The 23967-nt window shown below is 37.5% G+C and overlaps 1 protein-coding gene across 3 annotated transcripts; it reads left to right on the top strand.

Moving 5' to 3' along the window:
* The first annotated feature begins 996 nt into the window (after positions 1 to 996).
* ETAA1 (ETAA1 activator of ATR kinase) lies at positions 997 to 16096 on the top strand. Of its 3 annotated transcripts, none has more exons than XM_066378116.1 (6): positions 997 to 1668; positions 3523 to 3651; positions 3909 to 3985; positions 7366 to 7478; positions 7723 to 9752; positions 15823 to 16096. In XM_066378116.1, exons 1-6 carry the CDS (start codon positions 1446 to 1448, stop codon positions 15939 to 15941), a joined length of 2691 nt encoding a protein of 896 aa, XP_066234213.1. In that variant the 5' UTR covers positions 997 to 1445; the 3' UTR covers positions 15942 to 16096. The 3 variants fall into 3 exon arrangements, with proteins under 3 accessions (XP_066234213.1, XP_066234214.1, XP_066234215.1); XM_066378117.1 differs by lacking the exon at positions 15823 to 16096 and adding an exon at positions 14307 to 14517; XM_066378118.1 differs by lacking the exon at positions 997 to 1668 and having other exon boundaries at positions 3522 to 3646.
* The last annotated feature ends 7871 nt before the right edge of the window (positions 16097 to 23967 follow it).

Below are 23967 nucleotides of genomic sequence, written 5' to 3'. Positions count from 1 at the left end.
TTTGTCAGATGGGCAAAATATTATGTTTTGGTATATTGAAAATTTTAGTAATTAGCTTATGTGTGCCGTGAGATGAAAAAGTTTGAAAAGCATTGCCTTATAGTTCTCTGTGTAAGGAAGAGGTACCAGAGTCTGGACTCTTTCACTCAACTTTATATTTATGAGATTTTTCCACATTGTTGCAAGTAGTTTATTGTTTTTTTCCATTTCATCACTATGCAGCATTTTGTTGAGAAAATATAAGTCAATATACTCACCTACTTCACTGTTGAAGGGCCGTTGGCTGGCTTCCAGTTTGGGGTAATTTCAAATTTTACTGCTAAAAATATTTTTATAAAATGCATCTCGATGCAGAATTCCATGCATTTTCAATTAGTTATATTCCTAGAAGTAGGATTGCTATATGAAAACTGTTTTCCCAAGTGCTTGTACCAAGTTATACTCTACCCAGCAGCAAGTGACAGTTCCCACTGGTTGGGTCCTCTGGCTCTGGGTCTCTCACAGGCTGGGTCTGTGGTTTCCTGTCTGGTTTATTTCCTCCATACCACTATTATCAGTCTTGTTAATTTTAGTGGTTAAGCTTATTCCTAGGTATTTGATACCTTGTATGTTAAAATAAATTGTATTTCTTTAAAAGGTTAGCTGTTACCAATCTTTGAAACACAGTTGATTTTTTAAAATATTTTAATTAAATTTTTAAATTTATTGTGGAAACAGTTCATTTTTGAATATTGACTTAGTATCAGCTATGTTTCTATGCAGGTTATCATCTAAGAGAAAGTTTTACCACTTCCAGAAATTAGGGGATATTTCAAAATGAAGTGATTAAAAAAAAAGGAAGCATTTTTTTTTATTATTATTAAACAGGAACACCGGAAAATAAAACAAGTCAAAAAAAGTTATTGAAAGTTATTGTAAATGAATGCAAAACAACTTTTATTTCATTGGTGAAAATGCACTATACAAAAAGCTGACAGTACTGGAGTATCTGCACTTCCCTGATCCGCTAATTTTTGTGAGCAGTGTATATAACTTCTATTCCTTGAACATATTAAATCCCACACTAATTTGTATGAGTAATGTGTAAATCTAGTCGCAAATTCAATAAAAAGATTCAACAGAGTGGATTAGACCTTTTTCTCACCCTGCATGTTCCCACTGTTAGTTTACTGTACCCACACCACAAACCTTCACACTCGTCTCCAATGAGGACGAGTGGCCAGAACCCCGCAGGTTCCGAGGTGGGCGGCCAAAGCGCGCGCCACCCCGACGCCGACCGCACCGCCTCACCCCACGCAGCCAATCAGCGGCCGCCTCTGACTGGCGCGCCACCGGCAAAAATGGCGGCGGCTGTTAGTGTCGGTTCCCTGTTGTAGTTCCGTTAACCTGCTCCTCCCGTGCAACATGTGAAAGGAGAAAAGGCTAGTAGAGGGGGGTCCTAGGCAATGAGTCGGCGAAGAAAATTTGGGGACAGCCCTGAACTGAGGAACACGCCGCACCAAGCGGCGGCGGCTGAGGACTGCAGCTCGGTGGTCGAGTCGGGGAAGAGGCGGCTGAGGTCGGTCCGCAGATCGGGGCTCCGCGGGGCCGGAGAGGGGCCTCTGCAACCCCAGCCGCAGCAAGACCAGCCTCCAGTAGCCGCTTCGTGCAGTAAAAGTAACCCCGAGGGTGAGACCTGGGCAGCGCGGCCTCTCCGGGCTTCGGCCCTGCAGCCACAGCCCAGCCTGCAGCTGGGAAACGGGGTGGGAGTGGGGGTGGAGTCTGCAGGGTGTTCCCTCTCTCCGGGCTTCTCCCCTCTTGAGTCCAGATCGAATCCGACACGCTTCTCACGGCTTTAGTCTCCGAAGTTGAGCACTGCCCCGTTAGGTTTGATCCCCCCACCCCCCGCGGGAATAGCTCGTGTGCGGTTTCCCCGGTGGACCGAGGGCGGCTCATTTCCAGGCTGCTCCTCCGAGTGGTCCGCAGTGGCGGGGCGAGGACAAATGCCCGGTAGACCCGTTGCCTTCAGTTTATTCCTAGCGGGATTACTCCGTAGACGTGCTGCCCAGGCGTGCGTTACAGAAAGGACCACGTGCAGAAAGCTTCAGCTCTCTACCCTCAAAGCCTCACTCTAGTCGCGCCGGATCCAGATAAACCGGAAGTTCCTAGGTGCCACGCCCCTCAGAGTCAGGCCCTGGCTGTTTCCTTCTGTTCAGTTTTGGTGTTCCATCTTTGAGAGGTTTCTAATAAATCCTGGTAGTATTGAAACCCATGCTGAAGCTTGCTGTTTCGTAGAGCATGTTCTTCAAATACGTCTTTTGTTATCTTGTTTTTAGTTTACTCCCCTAAAGCAACACCAGATGAACAAAAATCACTAGATATATTTTAAAAGTGAACCTGGACAAAATTTTCCAAGAATTGGATGGCTAAAGCTTTTTGAAGTAATTGGTGTACTGGATTAGAATTGGTGAAAGCGAGATAAACAGACTTTTACTGAAGTTTCTGTTTGGAATGCTTTTGTTTGTTGAAATTTATCTATAAAATGTGGCCGGTTGGCTCAATGGTAGAGCGTCGGCCTGGCGTACAGGAGTCCCGGGTTCGATTCCCGGCCAGGGCACACAGGAGAAGCGCCCATCTGCTTCTCCACTCTTTCCCCTCTCCTTCCTCTCTGTCTCTCTCTTCCCCTCCCGCAGCCAAGGCTCCATTGGAGCAAAGTTAGCCTGGGTGCTGAGGATGGCTCCATGGCCTCCACCTCAGGTGCTAGAATGGCCCTGGTTGTAACAGAGCAACGCCCCAGATGGGCAGAGCATCACCCCCTGGTGAGCATGCGGGTGGCTCCCTGTTGGGCGCATGCGGGTGGCTCCCTGTGGAGTCTGACTGCCTCCCCCTTTCCAACTTCAGGGGGGAAAAATGTGGTTCCCAAAGGCCCTCAAGTTCCAGTGGTAAAGAATGGAGTGACCAGGGTATACAGCATTCACAGATATACTTAGATTATCTAAAATACTTGCTATTACAATGTTGAATTTGGGAAGTATTAGAAGGATTTTTATGCGAAACAAAGATGTCAATTATGAAAATTTTATTAAATCATCTCTGGGAGAAAATTATATAATTGGACTATAAAAAGTCATCTTGTTAAAAACTATTATTTGCCTGACCAGGCGGTGGCGCAGTGGATAGAGTGTCGGACTGGGATGCCGAGGACCCAGGTTCGAGACCAGCTTGAGTGCGGGCTCATCTGGTTTGAGCAAAGCTCACCAGCTTGGACCCAAGGTTGCTGGCTCAAGCAAGGGTTTACTTGGTCTGCTGAAGGCCTGCGGTCAAGGCACATATGAGAAAGCAATCAATGAACAACTAAGGTGTCGCATTGCGCAACGAAAAACTAATGATTGATGCTTCTCATCTCTTCTTTTCTGTCTGTCTATCCCTCTTTCTGACTCTCTCTGTCTCTTTAAAAAAAAAAGCTATTATTTGACATTGGGGTATTATGAAGCAGTGCTTTAAAATGCAACAGTTGCTATTTTAATCTTATTTTACTTATAGAAAAGTATGAAACACCAAAGAGAGTGATGAAAATGGATTTTTTGTCATCTACCTTAAGTTCTCCTAATGATCCAGATGGACAGAATGATATCTTTTGGGATCAAAACTCTCCAATGACCAAACAGTTAGGTAATTTGTTATTAACATTTTTATCTGGGTGACTGAGAAATGATTAGGATTTAACTATTAAATTTTATTGGGGGAACAACATCAAAAACTTTTTACAGTTGTTTTTTGAATCTTATCTGATTGTATTACTATGATATGCATGTGACATCAGTGCATAATGGTCTAAGCCGTGCTAATTAAAATTGTTTTCCAAGAAGTGACCACTATTTAAAAAATTTTTTTAATTTACATTTATAGAAATGTGTTTGTTTCTTTAGGTAAAGGAAGAAGAAAAAAGATTTATACCACAGATAGTGATGAGATCTCACATATTGTTAATCGTATTGCTCCTCAGGTAAATATCACTAGTTTTCTAATTTATGCCACTACACCCTTGTATAGTTCATTTATATGAAAAATGTTTTGTCTTATACAATTCTTTTTTCTGAAAACAGAGCAGCAGGTATCGCTTCTACCTTTCCTACTACTGAAATGCATATTTTCAAAAAAGAAACAATATAAAATTGGTAATATACACTTTCTTAAACATAACACCTTACTTTCATTTTTTAAAATGGTGATTATTGACTAGAGCTTTGTGTTTATTTTGTTTTTAATATTATTTTAAAAGTTACTAAAGTAATAGAATCAGTCAGTAAAAATAAACAAGTTTTTTGTGATTGGTAATTGTTTACTGTCTATATTGCAACTTTTCTCCATTGAAAGTGTTCTTAATATGGTTGACTTAAAATTCATTGAGAAACATGATAAAAGTGGGAAAACACTAGACTTGAAGTTAGTTCTCAGACAACCTCCTATACTAAGTCACCCTAAGCAAGCCACTTAAGCTCTCAGAACTTCAGTTCATTTGGATATAAACTAGAAATACTTGTCTTGCTTCCTTTATTGAATTATTATAAGGATTATATGAGATAACTCTTTGTGAACTATGGAGCACTATAAATGCAAGGTTGTGGTAAAGTTAATTATGATAGTTAAATTATTTGCTGTTATAAAACCACCTGTAAAAGTTTCTTTGCTTTATTTAATTTCTTGTACGGCTAGAGTGAAATAGAACTATGAATTTAAGTCAACATCTGTTCTGAACCTCTTTATTTTCTTTTTTTCTTATTAAACAAATTTAAATCCAGAATATATCCAATTTTTGCTTACTGTGTTCTCTGTAGGAAGTATGGTATTTTTCCTTGACACGCCCACGGATAATGACTATATGTTGACCAAAAACAATAGGTGGCACTGACCCAAACTGTGGTTACAGGGAATCACCATAATCCAGGTGGAGGAGACAGGAAATAAAATGTTTCTTAATGGCTATAAAATATTTGAAATTACAACTATGATAATCAAAACAACTCTGTTGCTACTAGCTCTAAATTCCATGTTTGGCCTGTCATAGAAATTCATTTTCCATATGGTTCATTAATTAAATAGCATTTATGTCATAATACTACTTACTCTATGAGTTAACAATAGATCTTCATTAATTGTGGGTTTCACATGAAAGAAGCATAATAAAATATGTTTGGGCTGGCCAGCCTAAATAATGATAAAAAGTCCAGTAAATTATTGGACTCTTTACCTAAGTAGGCTGGAAATAATACATAAAAAAGTGGCAACAGTTTGCAAGTGGTAACGTGTACAGTGATATTAGTTGCTTTTAAAAGTTGCCCTATTCAACTGAACACTTCTTTTTTTTTTTCTTTTTTTTCTTTTTTTTTTGTATTTTTCTGAAGTTGGAAATGGGGAGGCAGTCAGACAGACTCCCGCATGTGCCCCACTGGGATCCACCCGGCATGCCCACCAGGTGGCGATGCTCTGCCCATCCGAGGCATCGCTCTGTTGCATCCAGAGCCATTCTAGCGCCTGAGGCAGAGCCATCCTCAGCACCCCGGCCAACTTTGCTCCAATGGAGCCCTGGCTGCAGGAGGGAAAGAGAGAGACAGAGAGGAAGGAGGAGGGGTAGAGAAGCAGATGGGCGCTTCTCCTGTGTGCCCTGGCCCGGAATCAAACCCGGGACTCCTGCATGCCTGGCCGACGCTCTACCACTGAGCCAACCAGCCAGGGCCTCAACTGAACACTTCTAAAAGATAAATCTTTGGTAGTATCAATGTCTTTAAAAGCTTTAAAAAGTATTCTGAAAACGACATATTCATGTTGTTTATTTGTAGGTGAGTTATCCTCAAACAATTATTGAAGTCACCTTACTATCTTCAGAGATGGCATTTTAAAAAAATATGCACTTCCATTTTAATTGGACATTCATTTCACTTTCTTCAAGGATACTTTTCATGCAATGTTGTCTGTTTGAAGATGGGGTATATTTTTCCATCATTTTTATAACTCCACACAGTGTGTACTATTAAGGATTAAATGAAGTAATGTGTTTAGCTATCTTATACAGCATCTGGATTAGATTGTATAATTATTAATGAACAGTTAAATTTTAAAAATATAACAAATAGTATAAAAATATACAAAGGATTCGTGTTTATATAAAATTGGATATATAAAGTTATCATACTTTTATTCTCTAAAAATTGAATGAATATAAAATTCTTTGGTAAGTGGACAAAAAAAGAAATTTCTTAATTAAATCATTAGGAATGTTGTTTTTTCCTGAAAAGGGAAAAAATCACTGAAAGTAAAATTATTGATTTTTTTTTTAGTATTTTGCAAAGCTAAATATACTAGGATCAACTAAACATCTAAGAAAACTGCTTGTTGATCAATAAAGTATTTTAGTAAATAAACATAAACTAACATCTTTATGTCAAGCATTTTGCTAGATGCTGAACTATCATAATTCTTGCCTTCAAGTAACCTATAATCTAGTGAAAAGATTATTTTTACCTTGTATGATACTTATGTTCATTCTAGATATTATAAAAATAGAGTAGAAAAACATTTAAACTCTGGTTTGAAACTAATGCGTAAACTCATTCTACAGTGTTTTATATAATCAAGTAACTGAAAGGCATAGTAAAAAGAATGTATTTTTCGCTCCATAAGACGCACCTGACCATAAGATGCACCTAGGATTTTAAGGAAGAAAATTAAGAAAAAATATTATTCTGAACCAAATGGTGTGTTAAAATATTTAATAAAATATACCACAATTATATTTCAACTGTGTAAACTCAACGGCAGTATTAACAACCCTTACCACTGTTATTAACAAATGAGAAGAGACTTTAATGTTTAAATACTCTTCTAGTTGTCCGGGAACCTGCTGCAGCTAAAACAAAATGAACATTCACTCCATAAGACGCACGGGCATTTTCCCCTCCACTTTTGGGGAAAAAAAGTGCATCTTACTGAGTGAAAATTACGGTTAGTTGATCAGCTTTCCTTTGATAAAAATGTGCTTTTATTATTAAATACACATTTGTTAAATAATCAAATTACTAAAACTTAACATTTTTGAAAACAAGGACTTAGCAATTCTGAATGTTTTTGTTCTCTGAAACATAAATGTTATTATTTTTTGCAACTTGCTATTACCACCCTCCAGCTTCTTACTGTTTTGGAGATTGTTTAGTAACCATCACCTTACCAGAATTTATCACTTGAGAAAAATAATTCAATGTAAAGTTTTCTTCTTTTCTCTCTCTCTTTCTCTCTCTCTCTCTCTCTGTACTTCCCTCTCTCTCTCTGTACTTCCCTCTCTCTCTCTTTCTTTGTACTTCACACCTCTTTTTTTCCCTTCTGCCAAAGGATGAAAAACCAACAACCGACTCCATGCTGGGTGTGTGGATTGGTGAAACTGCTATTCCTTGTACTCCTAATGTAGCGAGAGGAAAATCAAGAGCAAAAACCAGCTGCACAAAGTAAGTTCAAACTTTTTAGCTTTTATGACATTCAGTGAAGTAAATATTTTCAATAATATTCTGTTTTAATTTTGTGAATATGTCAAAAACTTTTCCTTAGTTTTAACATAAAATTTTGGACTTAAAATAACAGTAATGTGTTAAAAATTTCAAGTCTTTACTTATTAAAATATGTTAAATAACAATTGAAAATTTATAATGACTTAGAACTTGTTTTATAATTTTTTAAATATTTGTTTAATAGGTTAAAAACACAAAATCAGGAGGAAGAACTTATGAAATTGGCTAAGCAATTTGATAAAAATATGGAAGAACTTGATGTGATTCAAGAGCAAAACAAGGGAAATCATGATTTTACCCAGATGATTTCAGAAGCAGAGACTTTAAATAATTATAAAAATAATGTACAGACACAGTTATATGATATAGTTTCCGAAATGGATAATACTATAACAAAGAAGCCAATGAAAGAAAACATCAAGGTATCCATGGTAAATGATCAATATAGCAGTCAGAAGCCATTTGACCAAAATGCTGAAGCAGCCTTTAATGCCATTTTTGATGGTTCTACTCAGAAATGTAGTGGACAGTTAAGCCAGGATCTGTCAGATGCTTTTTGGAACACCATTAATACTACCTTAGAAAAGAAAAGTGCTTTGAAGGAGGTGAAAATCATTACTCATGAAACTTGGGTTACTGAAAAACTGCCAGATGAACCTCCAACATCACTCTCTCATCAAGTAGACACTCCTGAAATAACAAAATCTTATATGACTTCCAGTGCTAAAGAGCCAGAAGCTTTTAATAAGCACATGGATGCATGTACTACTGGTGATTTTGAGAATGAGTGGGAAAATTTCCTAAGAAATGAACCTTTTGTTAGGCAAAATATAGAAATGTTTGAACCTTTTTCTGCTCCTAAAACAACCCAGATGATTCATCAAAAGGAAATTTGTACCTTTAACCATAAAAATGATAAAAGTAACTCAGAAATGAATATAAGTCTAGATGCTGGGTTTAGAGATTCAAAAATTTTGCTAGGTGTTTCTTCAAAGAAACATACCAATGAGTTAACAGATGCTGGAAAATACAGATTTTCAACAAATTCAAATGATAAATCAAACAAATCACTCTCCATTGGAAATAAAGTGAAATTTGAGAAATCTTTCAATAAAATCACTCAAGACAAAACTCAAGATTGTGCAGTTTCATCTGATCTGACAAAACTAAAGGACGATATTCATACTAAATTTATTTCTAATGTAAATGCTTCTGGAAAAATGTTTACTTTGAACACAGGATATTCTAATGAACAAAAAAATAAGTCCATTTTTAATCAGTCTTTTAAAATGCCTGCTAATGTAGTTCCTTTCGACTCTGCTGCTTGGGGCAATGCAAATCAGACTAATGCATCAAAGTTCAGTCCTTTTTCTGATGATTGGAATGATCCATCATTTGCCAATGAAATTGTTAAAGCATGTCATCAATTAGAGAATACCTGGGAAGCTGATGATGTAGAGGATGACTTACTATACCAAGCATGTGATGATATTGAAAGACTAACTCAGCAGCAAGACGTGAGAAAGGACAGCATGTCATCAGAAAGTATTCTTGAGATTAATAGTAGTTCCAAACATAGAGCCAAAAACATATTTAGTACATGTAAACAAGGAAGTGAGTTGGTACATTCAAAACCTTTGAATCTGAGCAATGTTTCATCACATTCATCTTCATTGACAGATAGCTCACAAATAAATAAATCAATGAAGATGCAGAAAGGGGAAGTTTGTGGAAATTCTCCAAGTTTTTTAGGTGCTACAACAAATTTGACTATATATCCCAAGAACTCAAATTGTCAAATCAATAATCTGCCTGTCTCTTGGAGTAGTACTGATATTCCAATACAAGTGAGTAGTTCCAAATTGGTTCTTACAAGAAGTTCAAGTTTGAATGTGAATTCAGATCATATGAATAAAGAAATAGCTACTTATAAGAATAAGTTGAATACTGGGCCTATGTCCCATAGGACCATAACAGATGGATGTCAGGGTGACCTTACTGGGGCAGATAGATTTTCTAAGTATAAATTTACAAAGATCAAAAATCCTCAGAATCTTTCCCAGATTAGTCAAAATTGCATAACAAGAAATATCTCTGATACCAAAATTACACAGAGTTTGGAGAAAGACAAAACTCATGTTAACTCATTGTGTGGGAAGGCTATTCAACCGCAATCTATGATGAAGACTGAATCTTTGAAAGACCCTGCAAAAGGTATGTATAAAATCATTTTCTTTGAAAGGTATTTTGGAAAGTAGCCAAACTAATTTTTTGTTGGATACCGTGTAATGTAAAAACTGATGTTTAACTAACATCATAAAGTGATTTTTGTGAATAGTTATGCTGTAATATATATACAAAGAGTAGAAGATCTTTGTCTTTAAAAGACTGCATCAAATTCTTTACCAACATTTAATACAGTGACTAGCATATAGTAGGCACTCAATAAATTTTGTTTCTGAATTATTTTCTGGAAAATTGCGAGGTGTTTATAAATTACTGTGTGAAATTGTGTTATCTCGTTGTGGAACTAGAATAATCTTACTCCTATGTTTAGCAGAACATTAAGGTAAATAATATTTGAAAATTTAAAGCATTTTAATTAAACACCTTTTCAGACATAAAACTCTGTTAGTTGTGCTAAGAAGTCTAATTTATTTATTCAGTCTGTCATCTTTCATTCTTCTAATTCCTCTTTTCCCAAATTCTGCTTTCCATCAACAAGTTCTATTGTTTCTGCCACAAAAAAAATATATCAAAATTGCTCATTTTTCTCTCTACCACTCTTTCCAAACCAACATTTATTGGCTAGACTACTGTAGTTCTTTTACCTGTCCTCTTTAAATTCTAATCTCCAAAGAGCAGAATAATCTTTTACAAATAGGCAAACATGGCATTCCTATGCTTAACCACAGCCTTCAATGGCTGCCCATCATATTTCAAATAAAGATCAAACTGCATTGTGATCTACAAGGCCTTTGATTATCTCTCCTTAACTTGCCTGCCCTCTTTGTCTCTTACCTACTAAGCTTCAACTATACCAGCCATCTTTCAGTTTTCAAAAGAAATAGGTTCTTTCCTAGTTCGGCAACTTTGGCTTTGCTATTCCCAATTAAAATATCTTCCCAACATTTGACTCCACCCTCCACTCCCACCATTCAGTTGGTGATTTTTTATCCTTAGGTCTCACTTTAAGTATTACCTACCCTCTCACAGAGGCCTTCCTTTTACAAGCTATAAGTGAATCTTTTCCTTGTTATTTTCTATCATCTTATTTCTTTCACCTTTTAAAATCACAATTAAATAATAATTACTGTCTTATCAGTGAGTACCGAGGCCAAAACACAGCATCTGCTACTTGGAAGATGTTTAACAATTATTTGAATGAACACTGTGCAGTATAATGTGAAAGGTCTGTTATTCTCTAATATAATATTTTTTAAAAGGGAGTATGTCTGATGTAACTACTAGTGCTTCTTAATGCCCAGTGCTTTCTCATAGCCTCATGGCTTCAGATGCTGTTTCCTTCGCCAGTAAGGCACATGCATATACCACATCTGTCAGGCCATTGTCCGTTGTCCTTTTAAAATACAGTGTGTTCTTAACCACCTCCAAAATGATTTCTATCCACTTTCTCTGTCCTACTCCAATACGCAGTGCTAACTATATATAGAGATTTTCTTAGTCTCCCTCACTTGGAGCTGACATTAGACTTCTTATCTGTTATGTAGATCAGTGCTAATATGAGAAAAAAAATTTTTTCTTTACCATTAGATCACTATTTTCTGTTTAGATTCTAGAACATGCTTTTTTGTAAGTATTACTATTGAAACTTTCCTATTTAAGTGATTTCCTCCCACTTTTAAAAACATAATTATAGAAGTCCTTTATTTCTTCTTTCCCACAACTGTTTCCCAGGAAAAGCCACTGCTAACAGTTTGGACTACATCATGTAGCCTTTTTTTGTGCGTATAAGAATATATGTGTGTGTGTGTCTGTATAAATATGGATTTAAATAGATGGATTTTTTTTTATTTAGACAATTAAGTTTAACAGGGTGACATTGGTCAACCAGAGTACATTGATTTAGAGAAAACATCAACACATCATTTGGACAGTCAATTATGCTATATCACCCAAAGTCAAATCATCTTCTATCATCCAGTATTTTGTTTCTCTTTAAGTTCCTCCCCTTCCCCTCAACCTTCCCTCCCCTCCCTTCCCTTCCCCCTGGTAACCTCTGCACTTTTATCTATGTCCATGAGTCTCAATTTTGTGTCCCACCTATGTATGGAATCATACAATTCTTAGCTTTTTCTGATTTACTTATTTCACACAGTGTAATGTAATCAAGGTCTATCCATGTTGTAAATGATCTGATGTCATCATTTCTTATGGCTGAGTAGTATTCCATAGTATATATGTACCACATCTTCTTTATCCAATCCTCTGTTGAAGGGCATTTCACCTGTTTTCATGTCTTGGCCACTATAAACAATGCTGCAATGAACATGGGGCTGCACGTGTCTTTACGTACCCATGTTTTCTAGTTTTGGGGGTATATGCCCACTAGAGGGATTGTTGGGTCATATGTTAGTTCTATTAATTTTTTGAGGAACCACCATACTTTCTTCCATAATGGTTGTACTAATTTACATTCCCACTAACAGTGAATGAGCGTTCCTTTTTCTCCACAGTCTCTCCAAAACTTATTACCTGTATTGTTGATAATAGCTAATCTAACAGGTGTGAAGTGATATCTCATTGTAGTTTTGATTTGTATTTCTGTAATAACTAATGAAGATGAGCATTTTTTTCATATATCTGTGGGCCATTTGTATCTTCTTGGGAGAAGTGTCTGTTCATGTCCTCTTCCCCTTTTTTTTTTGTGACGGAGTCAGACAGAGGGACAGATAGGGACAGACAAACAGGAAGGGAGAGAGATGAGAAACATCAATTCTTCGTTGTGGCTCCTTAGTTATTCATTGATTGTTTTCTCATATGTACCTTGACCAGGGGTTGGAGGGCTACAGCAGACCGAGTGACCCCTTGCTCGAGCCAGTGACCTTGGGCTCAAGCTGGTGAGCCTTGCTCAAACCAGATGAGCCTGCGCTCAAGCTGGCGACCTCAGGGTCTCTAACCTGCGTATTCCATGTCCCAGTATGATGCTCTATCCTCTGTGCCACCACCTGGTCAGGCCTTTTCCCATTTTTTTTATATATTATATACCCACTACTTGGCAACTTGGTTTTGCCTTTACTTAATATATTATAACTATCTTTTCCAATTAGTATGTAGAGATTTGCTTCAGTCCTTTTAATGACTATATAGTATATCATCATAGGGATGTAACAATTTATTTAACTGTATATCTGTTGATGGAAGTTTCATTTGGTTGCTGTTTTTTACATTACAAACAATCCTTCAGTGGATATCCTTCTACATAAATTTCTGCATGCTCTTGTGATTATACCTGTTAATTATTGAAAAATTGATGTAGATGTTTTGAATTTTGATGGCTATTACCAGATCTTCCAAAAAGATACATTAATTTATAGTCTGATCGGTACTGACAATGAATATATCTCTACATTATGGCCCAAATTAGATATTTTGAAACTTTAAGAATTGTTCATCTATAATGTGAAATATTTATATTCAAGTAAGTGTAATTAATTGACCCATACTCCCAAAGTGACTGTATCTACATATACTTATAATTCCATTAAAGACTAAATCTCAGCCCTGGCCGGTTTGCTCAGTGGTAGAGCGTCGGCCTGGCGTGCAGAAGTCCCGGGTTCGATTCCCGGCCAGGGCATACAGGAGAAGTGCCCATTTGCTTCTCCACCCCTCCCCCTCTCCTTCCTCTCTGTCTCTCTCTTCCCCTCCCACAGCGAGGCTCCATTGGAGCAAAGATGGCCCGGGCGCTGGGGATGGCTCCTTGGCCTCTGCCCCAGGCGCTAGAGTGGCTCTGGTCATGGCAGAGCGATGCCCCGGAGGGGCAGAGCATCGCCCCCTGGTGGGCGTGCTGGGTGGATCCTGGTCCGGCGCATGCGGGAGACTGTCTGACTGTCTCTCCCCGTTTCCCGCTTCAGAAAAATACAAAAAAAAAAAAAAGTAAATCTCTCTAGCATATTTGAGTTTTCCCAAAACTTCTATCTACTAACCTGTGTGCATTCTTTATGGATGAATAATCTGCCTTTTAGTTTACCTATCAGTTTTTCCTCTGAGTGGACATAATAGCATCTGATATTCTAATGAATGTTAACCTTGTTGATATTTTTTATTGTTTCCACTTCTTTTTACTTTGCTATGTGGCAAACTGCTCTCCAGTGACTCTCTTTGAAACAAAACCCATTTAAGGACCTCATTCCTATAAAACAGGGTTTGGCAAACCATGGCCTGTTGTTTCTGTACAACCAGGATGCTAAGACAGTTTTCATATTATAAAAGGTTGAAAATCAAAAGAAGAATTATTTCATGACTTTTGAAAATTATAATTAATTCTAACTTTATTGTCCCTGTACGATTTTGTGTTTGAATGGAGTCACATAATTTGTTTATGTATTGTCAGTGGCTGCTTTCATGCTACTGTGACAGAGTTGAGCAGTTAGAATAAGATACCACATGACCCTCGAAGGTTAGCATTTACTTTGTGGCCCAATACAAAAAAAAAAAATTTGCTGACCCTTGCTTTAGGTTAAAGTTTAAGTAAGAGTAACTCTTGCTTTGTACCTTGCAATAGTTTGCTATGTATTTTTATTGCAGATTGAGTTAAAGGAAGGGCTGATGGGAGAAATGGATGACTCTCTCTAAATCAAATTTTCATGGTGTGACTTTATTATATCCTTTGAAATTGTTTTCCAGAATATCACCAAGCCAACTGTAAGGACAATTTTAGGGAGCTATGTTCTTTTCTGTTATCATGGATTAGTAACTGACGTTCCCTCTAAATTTATGGTCAATTGAATGTAAACTCTGTATATGTATTCTCAATTTCTTATGATATGATTCTCAGTTTTGAGACTAAAATATTAAATAATTAGTCTAGCTAATTTTAAAGTATCTTGTAGTATCTTTCTGTAAGTGGAAAGAGCTACCCTCTGAGGTAATTAGTTTAGAAAATAAAAAGCATCAGGATTATTAGGGAGTTTATTCCAAATATGTCTTACCCTGAACACCCTTCCAGATTATACCAAGAAAGAAAGGGAAGACAGGTGATATATTTTGGACATATATTTCCCTTAGTTAACAAGAGAGGTGTCTTTTTTAACAAATTCTGAACCTTTGTTTAGATGTCAGTGTAAATACTTCTCTGCTGACAGTATTAAGATTCTTGTTTACCTCCCTGAAAGGCAAATTTTACAACATAAACAGTTTTGCTACGACAATACAAGGTCACTTAAATATATTTTAAGGTGATGGCCTTAATTTTAAAATATTTAAATGAGGAATAGTTTGCTATTTAAATTTTGATTTTTTTTAATAATATAATATTTTAGCTCAAAGTGATTTAACTATAGAATTAAATTCATTATATTAGCACTCAGTATTTTGGCAGAGGTAGAACTAGATGTTTTGTTATAATAGAACTTTCTTATTTTTATTTAATTTAAAACATTGTTTATTTTATAATGTGTTTATCTAAAGTATGCTGCATAAGAATATATCAGAATGGTTTACATTTTTATATGTTAAGAAAACATTTAAATTTGTTTTATTCATATATTCTGCTTTTTAAAATAAATTTCTAATGTTTATATAGAATGTACCCTCCAAATAAAAAGATAATATCTGACAGTGAGTTACATGTTTATTGACACACTAAAATGTTATTCCTGAATGGCCAAAATGAAAATCTTGGAGTTCCATAGAGGTGAATATGAATATACTTTATCATATAAATATACTAATTGAGGTATTGGTATCTAATTTAATTCATTATATTTTAACTACTTTACATTTAAAATCCCAGTTTGTTTTTAAAATGTATTTGCTTGTTATATAAATTAGATGTCATTAATTACAAGAATTATTTGCTCGGTAGTCAAAATGTTCCATTTTTAATCCAATGAATTTTATCATACTGTGAAAAGAGTAGATCACGTAGGGGCAGGTGAATGATGATTGGTTTTCTTTTGGCTTCGTGCATTGTATCTGTAGTTTAGTGTGATTAAACAGCCAAACCAGTGTGGCACATCTGGGTAATAAAAAAGTAAAAATTAATATTAAGAATGGCTTTGTAGCATATAAAACTAGTATCTGTATTTTGTTTAATTTTTAGAGGAAGAAGAGAAAAATAGAAAGTATTCTCCTGAAGAAATTCAGAAAAAAAGACAAGAAGCCCTGATTCGAAGAATGGCCAAAGCACAGGCGTCATCTGTAAAGGCAGCTCCCACTTGACTCCTTTGGGGAAATATTAGAAGACTTAACAAAGACAATTGCTGACTATCGCTGATAGGAAATATTGTTTCTTGATTTCTCTGTGAGAAATTTAATGCTGAGCTACAAAGCATGGACTTCTACTTTATTTAATAAATCAGTGTTTGCATTGGTCAGTGAAACCTTTCCTTGGAGATAGATGTATGTGAAAGTACTTGCGCGTGTTTTGGAAATTCAGGAAAGTTAACAATTATGTAGTAAAATTATACAGAGAAAAGTAGTTATATTTTTTAAATACTGTGATTATCTCTTTCTCTTACAAAACTTCAACTTACTAAGTTAAAGGAGACTATTATTTTTTTCACAGTTTTACTTTCAGTAACTGTTCCTTAAGGTTTTTATACATTTCTGAAGTGTAATTAATACTTACAATTTCTTAGGAACATGGATGGCAGGAAATAGAGGACTCAAATTATTTGTAAGAAAATTACTGTTTTCAATTTCTGGTCTGAAATAGATTTGAATTTTCTAAAATGTGATACATTATAGAAATTTTCCAACAAATTTAGGGAAAGTGCTAATTTAAGAATTTTCATTAAAAAAAAAAGTGGATTGGCTATATAAGTACTGTGGCATCATTGACATTTAGAACTGTCAGCAGCTTTAGCTCTCATTTGATCCAGCTGCTTTCTCGTATAGGTGAGGAGAGAATACTGTTATTCTGAAAGTCACAAGGCATGTTGAAGCTACAGTGGGATTAGAACCATTTCTTTCATTCTAATGGGTACCTAGAGAATTGTACCATTTCCTTCAGAGTATTAGTACATAAAATAACATGTTTGCTGTGGCATCAAATATTTTATAGTATAAAACTAAAAGTAGCCCTGGCCGGTTGGCTCAGCGGTAGAGCGTCGGCCTGGCGTGCAGGGGACCTGGGTTCGATTCCCGGCCAGGGCACATAGGAGAAGCGCCCATTTGCTTCTCCACCCCCCCTCCTTCCTCTCTGTCTCTCTCTTCCCCTCCCGCAGCCAAGGCTCCATTGGAGCAAAGATGGCCCGGGCGCTGGGGATGGCTCCTTGGCCTCTGCCCCAGGCGCTAGAGTGGCTCTGGTCGCAACACAGCGACACCCCGGAGGGGCAGAGCATCGCCCCCTGGTGGGCAGAGCGTGGCCCCTGGTGGGCATGCCGGTTGGATCCCGGTCGGGCGCATGCAGGAGTCTGTCTGTCTCTCCCCGTTTCCAGCTTCAGAAAAAAAAAGAAAAAAGTAAAAGTGCATCAAGGATTGTTTGAATATGATGCTAATTGTTTCTTATATTAAAGAATGAGTCATTCTAGGGTATAAAAATGATCGTAGTTTTTCTGTTTTACTATAACTGTAATTTTCTCTTAATTAATTTACTGACTTTATTAATTTTTTCTTCTCTGTTACTCTTCCTTTTTCTTTTGCCGGTTTAGAATTTGCTAAGCCTGAAGTAAAATCTGACCAGAGGGCGTGAAGGCAGTGAGGGTGCTTTATTCATCCCAAATGGCATTAGACCTGAGGAAAGTGGCAGATATGCAATACCTATTAGATTGTCCACCACTACTCAGATACCTTTGAGCAATGGCAATATGGAAATAATTAAGTGCATTTTTAAGGTAGTTCTAGATAGAGGCATATCATTTTGGAAACTATGTTTTCATATAAACCAGAGTGGGCAAAAGCAGGTTTCCAGTTCATATGGAAAAAGACATACAGGTTATGATTATTATAATAGTTTTATTAACTCAAAAGAATGTCACAATGGCTCAGTGCACTTAGGTACAATCTCGAAAGTACTCAAATTGCTGGCCTTCATTAACACATTCATGTAGTCTACTTGCTATTCTCAAGCACACTTTAGCACTGAGTTCTTTATTGTCATTAATATTTTGACATGCTTCTCACTACTGTAAACCTACTTTTTCTCACCCCTATATAGTAGACTAAAACATTCTAGGTAACCTTTATTATTTGTCTAAGAAAATATAATAACCTAAATAAATACAGTCACGCACCACTTGTTGGAGATACATTCTGAGAAATGCATCATTAAGTGATTTTTTCAAAAAAAAGGAAGTGACTTTGTCATTGTGTGGCCATCACAGAATATTACTTAAACATAGATGGTATAGCCTATTACACACCTAGGGTATGTGATATAGGCTTTTTCTCTGTAGGGAGGAAAAGTAATTTATCTCCTAACCTTCTGGGATCTTGCCTGAAACATCCCTATAAATAAATTCAGAATAATAGGGAAAATTAAAAAATTGAATAGCTTGTATATTTCCTGTATACATGGGAGAAACCCAGGAAAATTGAGTAACTTGCCAAAATGGCTGAAACCACCATCTTCAATACCATTTTCAGCTGAAGACAAAAGATGTTGAGAGTGGGAGAGTCAGTTATGGGAGGGTATCGGGAGAGTCAGTTATGGGAGGGTATCAGGAAGAGCACTGTAGACAAGGCTAAAGTTGTTACGCAGATTTAAGTGGTTGCCTTCTGCATTGGTAAGAGTTTCTAGATATCATGTTATCTGCCTCTTGTACAGGAAGGGAGATGCCCTTACAATTAGAGATTTTCTTTACAAATGTCTTTTACAAAGGGTAACTTATACTCTGTTTTCAGCACTTCTCCCATATCTACTATTTCTTAAAATTACCCAGCCTAAAATAATCCTTATACCAAAGAGATATATTTTGGAGTTACAAATTCTGTTCCTCTACAGTTCCTAGGCTACAAACTGGTATAGCATGTTACTAGACTGGATACTATAGACAATTATAATGCAATGTTAACTATTTGGGTTAGTGTTTGTTGTGCTACCACATTAAGATAGTTATGAAGTCATTAAGCAATAGGAATTTTTCGGCTCCTTTACAAGTGTATGAAACCACCACCATATATGTGGTCCATCGTTGCCTGAAATGTTGTGCAGCACATAACTGTTAGTTAAGTCTCCTGTGTAAGAAATGAAGAATTTAGAATTTTTTTAAAGTAACTGCACTATATTCTTACTATATGCTTTGGATAGCTCTACCTTTGCTTCAGTTCTTCCCTGCCTACCATTTGCTTTCTCTAGAGTGCCTTTAGCCTGTTCAGTGCAATTCTACACAAACAATTCCAGAGAATTGAAGAGGTGGACTATTTCCCAACTCATTCAATGAGGTGAGTATTATCCAGATACTAAAACCTGAAAAAGACATTAAAAGAAAACTAAAACTCAATATCCCTCATGAATATAAATGCAAAAATTGAAACAAAATTTTAATAAAGCAAACACCACATTATATACAAAGAAAGATGCATAATTAATAGATTGGAAGGAAACTTCCTCGACCTGATTAAGGGTATCTACAAAAAAAAATAACAGGTAACGATAATGGTGAAAACCTGTCTCCTTTCTGAAATTAGAAACGACAGTGATGTTTGCTCTCTCTATTTGTTTTCAGTATTGTACTGTAGAGTCAATAAGGCAAGAAGCCCTGGCCGGTTGGCTCAGTGGTAGAGCGTCGGCCTGGCGTGCAGAAGTCCCGGGTTCGATTCCCGGCCAGGGCACACAGGAGAAGCACCCATCTGCTTCTCCACCCCTCCCCCTCTCCTTCCTCTCTGTCTCTCTTCCCCTCCCGCAGCCGAGGCTCCATTGGAGCAAAGATGGCCGGGGCGCTGGGGCCTCTGCCCCAGGCGCTAGAGTGGCTCTGGTCGCAACAGAGCGACGCCCCAGAGGGGCAGAGCGTCGCCCCCTGGTGGGCGTGCCGGGTGGATTCCGGTTGAGCGCATGCGGGAGTCTGTCTGTCTCTCCCTGTTTCCAGCTTCGGAAAAATACAAAAAAAAAAGAAAAAAAAAATAAGGCAAGAAAAAGGTGAAAATCATCTAGATTGAAAAGAAGATATGTAACTATATTTGCAGATAAGATGATCACCTATTAACAAAATATAATCTATAAAAATATGCTACTGGAAATGCTACATTTACCAAAGTTACAGGATACAATATTGAAATGCAAAAGTAAATTACATTTCTACATACTAGTAACAAATGAAATTGTAAAATACAATTGTAAAATTACAAATGCTTTTAAAAATATGGAATACTTAGAGATAAATCTAACAGAAGATGTGGAAGACTTGTACGCTGGGAAATCTAAATGCAGAAAGATCTAACTAAAGGAAAAGATATACCATATTCATGGTTCAGAAGATAATATTAAGATATCAGTTTTCCCCAATTCTATAGACTTGACATAATGCCAATCATAATGTCAGCCAATTTTTGTAGAAACTGGTAAAAGATTTTTAAAATTAATGTGAAAATGCAGAGGCCCTAGAATTGCCAAACATGACTTTGAAAGAATAAACTTGAAACAATAACATTACCTGATATCAAGACTTGTAAATAAAGCTACAGAAATTGTGACTAGTAGTGACATCCAGTTAGACAAAAGATCAGTGAAACAGTTTATAAGTAGATTTACATATACATAGACAAGTAAATTTTGACAAAGTAACAAAGGCAACACAGTAAATCTTCCAGTAAATTGTGCTGTAACAGTTGAATACCATATGCAAAAAACTCCACTTTATACCTTATGCTATACAAAAATAAATAAATAAAATCATAGATCTAAATACAAAACTTTATAAACATAAGAAAACTGACTTTACCCAAAGTTGTTTTAAATATGACACCAAAAACCCAATTTATAAAAGAAATCGATGGGTAGGAATTCATCAAAATTAAGATGCTTCTGCTCTTCAAAAGACTTCTAAAATGTTCAGCAAGGATGCAAAGACTATTGAAGGGGAAAGAACAGTCTTTTCCAAATGGTGCCAGGACAACTGGATATTGACATGCAAAAGAATTCAATTTCTACCTCACACCATATAAAAGATTACTCAGAATGGATCATCAGCATAAATGTAAGCTTAAATTATAAAACTTAGAAGAAAACATAGAAGTAGGCAACAATTTCTTAGCTAAAAAAAAGTTAACTTGAATTTAATTGAAATTAAATACTTGTGCTTCAAAGGACACCATCAAAAAATAAAAATAAAAAAGACAATCCACAAACAAGGAGAAGAATCTTGCAAATCACGTACTGATTCAGGACTTGTGTCAGAAAACATAAATTACTCTTAAAACTCAACTGTAAGAACCCAATGAAAGGGAGGGAGAGCAAAAGATATGAACAGCCAGTTCATCAAGAAATATAGATGGCATATAAGCACATGAGAAAGTTCATCATCACCAGTCACTAGGAAAATGAAAAAACTACAATGAGCTATCACTACATATGATTGAAATAAAAAAGACTATGCCAAGTATTGGTAACATCTAAAGGAACTGGAACTTTCATGTTGATGGCAATATAAAATGGTAAAAACAGTTTTATGATTTATCTAAAATTAGAAAATGCAAACTAACGTATTGTGGCAGAAAGATCAGTGACCGCTTGGGGATTGGAGGAGCAGGGAAGGATGAATGCGAGGGGTTACAAAGAGAACTTTTGGGGTGATGGATATGCTTACTACATATACATCAAAATGTATACAGTTGTACTCTTTTTTTCTTTTTTTTCATTTTTCCGAAGCTGGAAACGGAGAGGCAGTCAGACAGACTCCCGCATGCGCCCGACCGGGATCCACCCGGCATGCCCACTAGGGGGCGATGCTCTGCCCATCTGGGGTGTCGCTCTGTTGCAACCAGAGCCATTCTAGCGCCTGAGACAGAGGCCACAGAGCCATCCTCAGCGCCCGGGCCAACTTTGATCCAATGGAGCCTCGGGTGCGGAGGGGAAGAGAGAGACAGAGAGGAAGGAGAGGGGGAAGGGTGGAGAAGCAGATGGGCGCTTCTCCTGTGTGCCCTAGGCAGGAATCGAACCCGGGACTCCTGCACGCCAGGCCGACGCTCTACCACTGAGCCAGCCGGCCAGGGCCTACAGTTGTACTCTTGAAGTATGTGCAATTTACTTTATGTCAAATGTACCTCAAAACTGTTTATTAAAAATAAAATTAGTTGTATTTGTACAGTCATGTTCAAAGCAGCTTTATTCACAATTGCTAAAACACGGAAGCTGCCTGGGTGTCCATCAGATGGCAAGTGGATAAATAAAATGTGCTATGTACGTACAGTGGAATATTCCTCAGCCTTCGAAAGATGGAAATTCTGACATGCTACAACATGGATGAACCCTGAGGATATTAGGCTAAGTGGAATGAGCCAGTCTCAAAAAGACACACTGTATGATTCCACTTATATGTATTCCTCAGAGTTGTCAAAATCATAGAGACAGAAATTAGAATAATGTTTCCCAAGGGCTAGGGTTAGGAGGGAATGGGGAGTTATAGTTTAATATACATTTTTACAAGATAGACTTCTAGAAAGATGAGAAGACTTGCTGTGATAAGCACTATTTGAATTGCTTCCTAGGTATTTTACAGTATGACAACATTGGTCACACCCAGAATTGAGACAGTTGAACAGGACCAGAGCTCAGGGTTCCTACCTCAAAGTCCTTTGTTTTTACTGGAGTAGCTTTTAAAATAATCACCTAAAGAGCTGAGCCCACGAAAAGTTAGTGACCTCTGCCCCAACCACCTTACAGTAGTAACTGATAGGTACTTGCTATCACGCCCTCTATTCCACCGGCTCCTGACCTGGGATGGAGAACTGCCCCTCCCTGGCTCATGGTTCCCCTCCACCTCCCTCATTCCTAGGATCTGTAAGTGATAAATCCTGTGACTTAACTTTCTTTAAGTGAGGGTATTGAAACAGCCTTTAAATAAAATGACCCCTGGGGTTTTCATGTCCCCAGAGTGGAAGCTCTGATGCTGCGGAAGCTACCTGTCAACCTCTTGTGGGTGGCACATGCCTCTTCATTCAGCAGGTCATAATCTCATATTATTGATTTAATATATCAGCTAGGAAGCCCCTCACAGTGGTTATGTTGCATAGCATTATGAATGTAATACCACTGAACTCACCCCATAAAGTGGTTAAGATGATAAATTTTGTATTATGTGTAATTTACCACAATAAAAATTTGAAATAAATAAGTGTAGAATCTGAAATCAAATGAAATTTTTTATGTTCTGGTATATGGCAATCAATTGGTCTATTCTGTACTTTGAATCCATCTTTTACTCATGTGTAAAATATTTTTTTATTATTTTTTTATTATTATTAATATTTAGAAGACGGGAGATAGTGGAGCAGACTCCCACATGTACCCTGACTGGGATCTACCTGCAATCCCTGTCTGGGGCAGATGCTCTAGTACCTAGCTGTTTTCAGCACCTGAGGCTATCGCACCGTGGAAACTACCCTCAGCACCCAGGGCCATGCTCAAATCGAGCCACTGGCTGGAGGACAGGAAGAGGGAAAGAAAGGAGAGAGAGTAAGGGGATGAAGCAGATAATCGCTTCTCCTGTGTGCCCTGACCAGAAATCAAACCTGAGACATCCATTCGCCAGGCTGATGGTCTATCTACTGAGCCACCAGCCAGGGCCTCATGTGCAAAATATCATCATAATATATATGATAATATAATATATGTGATAATATAACATCATCATATAATGTGGAACATGCAAGTTTATTGAGTTACGCAGATCTTCCAAATGCTGACACATCATTATACATTCACCTTTCTTTACTCAAGAAATGTCTTCCATGTGTTAAAAAGCTGTCAAGCTCGGCCCTGGCCGGTTGGCTCAGCGGTAGAGCGTCGGCCTGGCGTGCGGGGGACTGGGGTTTGATTCCCGGCCAGGGCACATAGGAGAAGCGCCCATTTGCTTCTCCACCCCTCCCCCTCCTTCCTCTCTGTCTCTCTCTTCCCCTCCCGCAGACAAGGCTCCATTGGAGCCAAGGCTCCATTGGCCCGGGCGCTGGGGATGTCTCCTTGGCCTCTGCCCCAGGCGCTAGAGTGGCTCTGGTCGCGGCAAAGCGACGCCCCGGAGGGGCAGAGCATCGCCCCCTGGTGGGCAGAGCGTCGCCCCTGGTGGGCGTGCCGGGTGGATCCCGGTCGGGC

Source organism: Saccopteryx leptura, chromosome 3 (genome assembly GCF_036850995.1).
Source record: "Saccopteryx leptura isolate mSacLep1 chromosome 3, mSacLep1_pri_phased_curated, whole genome shotgun sequence".
Classification (NCBI taxonomy): domain Eukaryota; kingdom Metazoa; phylum Chordata; class Mammalia; order Chiroptera; family Emballonuridae; genus Saccopteryx; species Saccopteryx leptura.
Note: the sequence above shows the minus strand (reverse complement) of the source record. Positions and strands in the feature narration are given on the sequence as shown.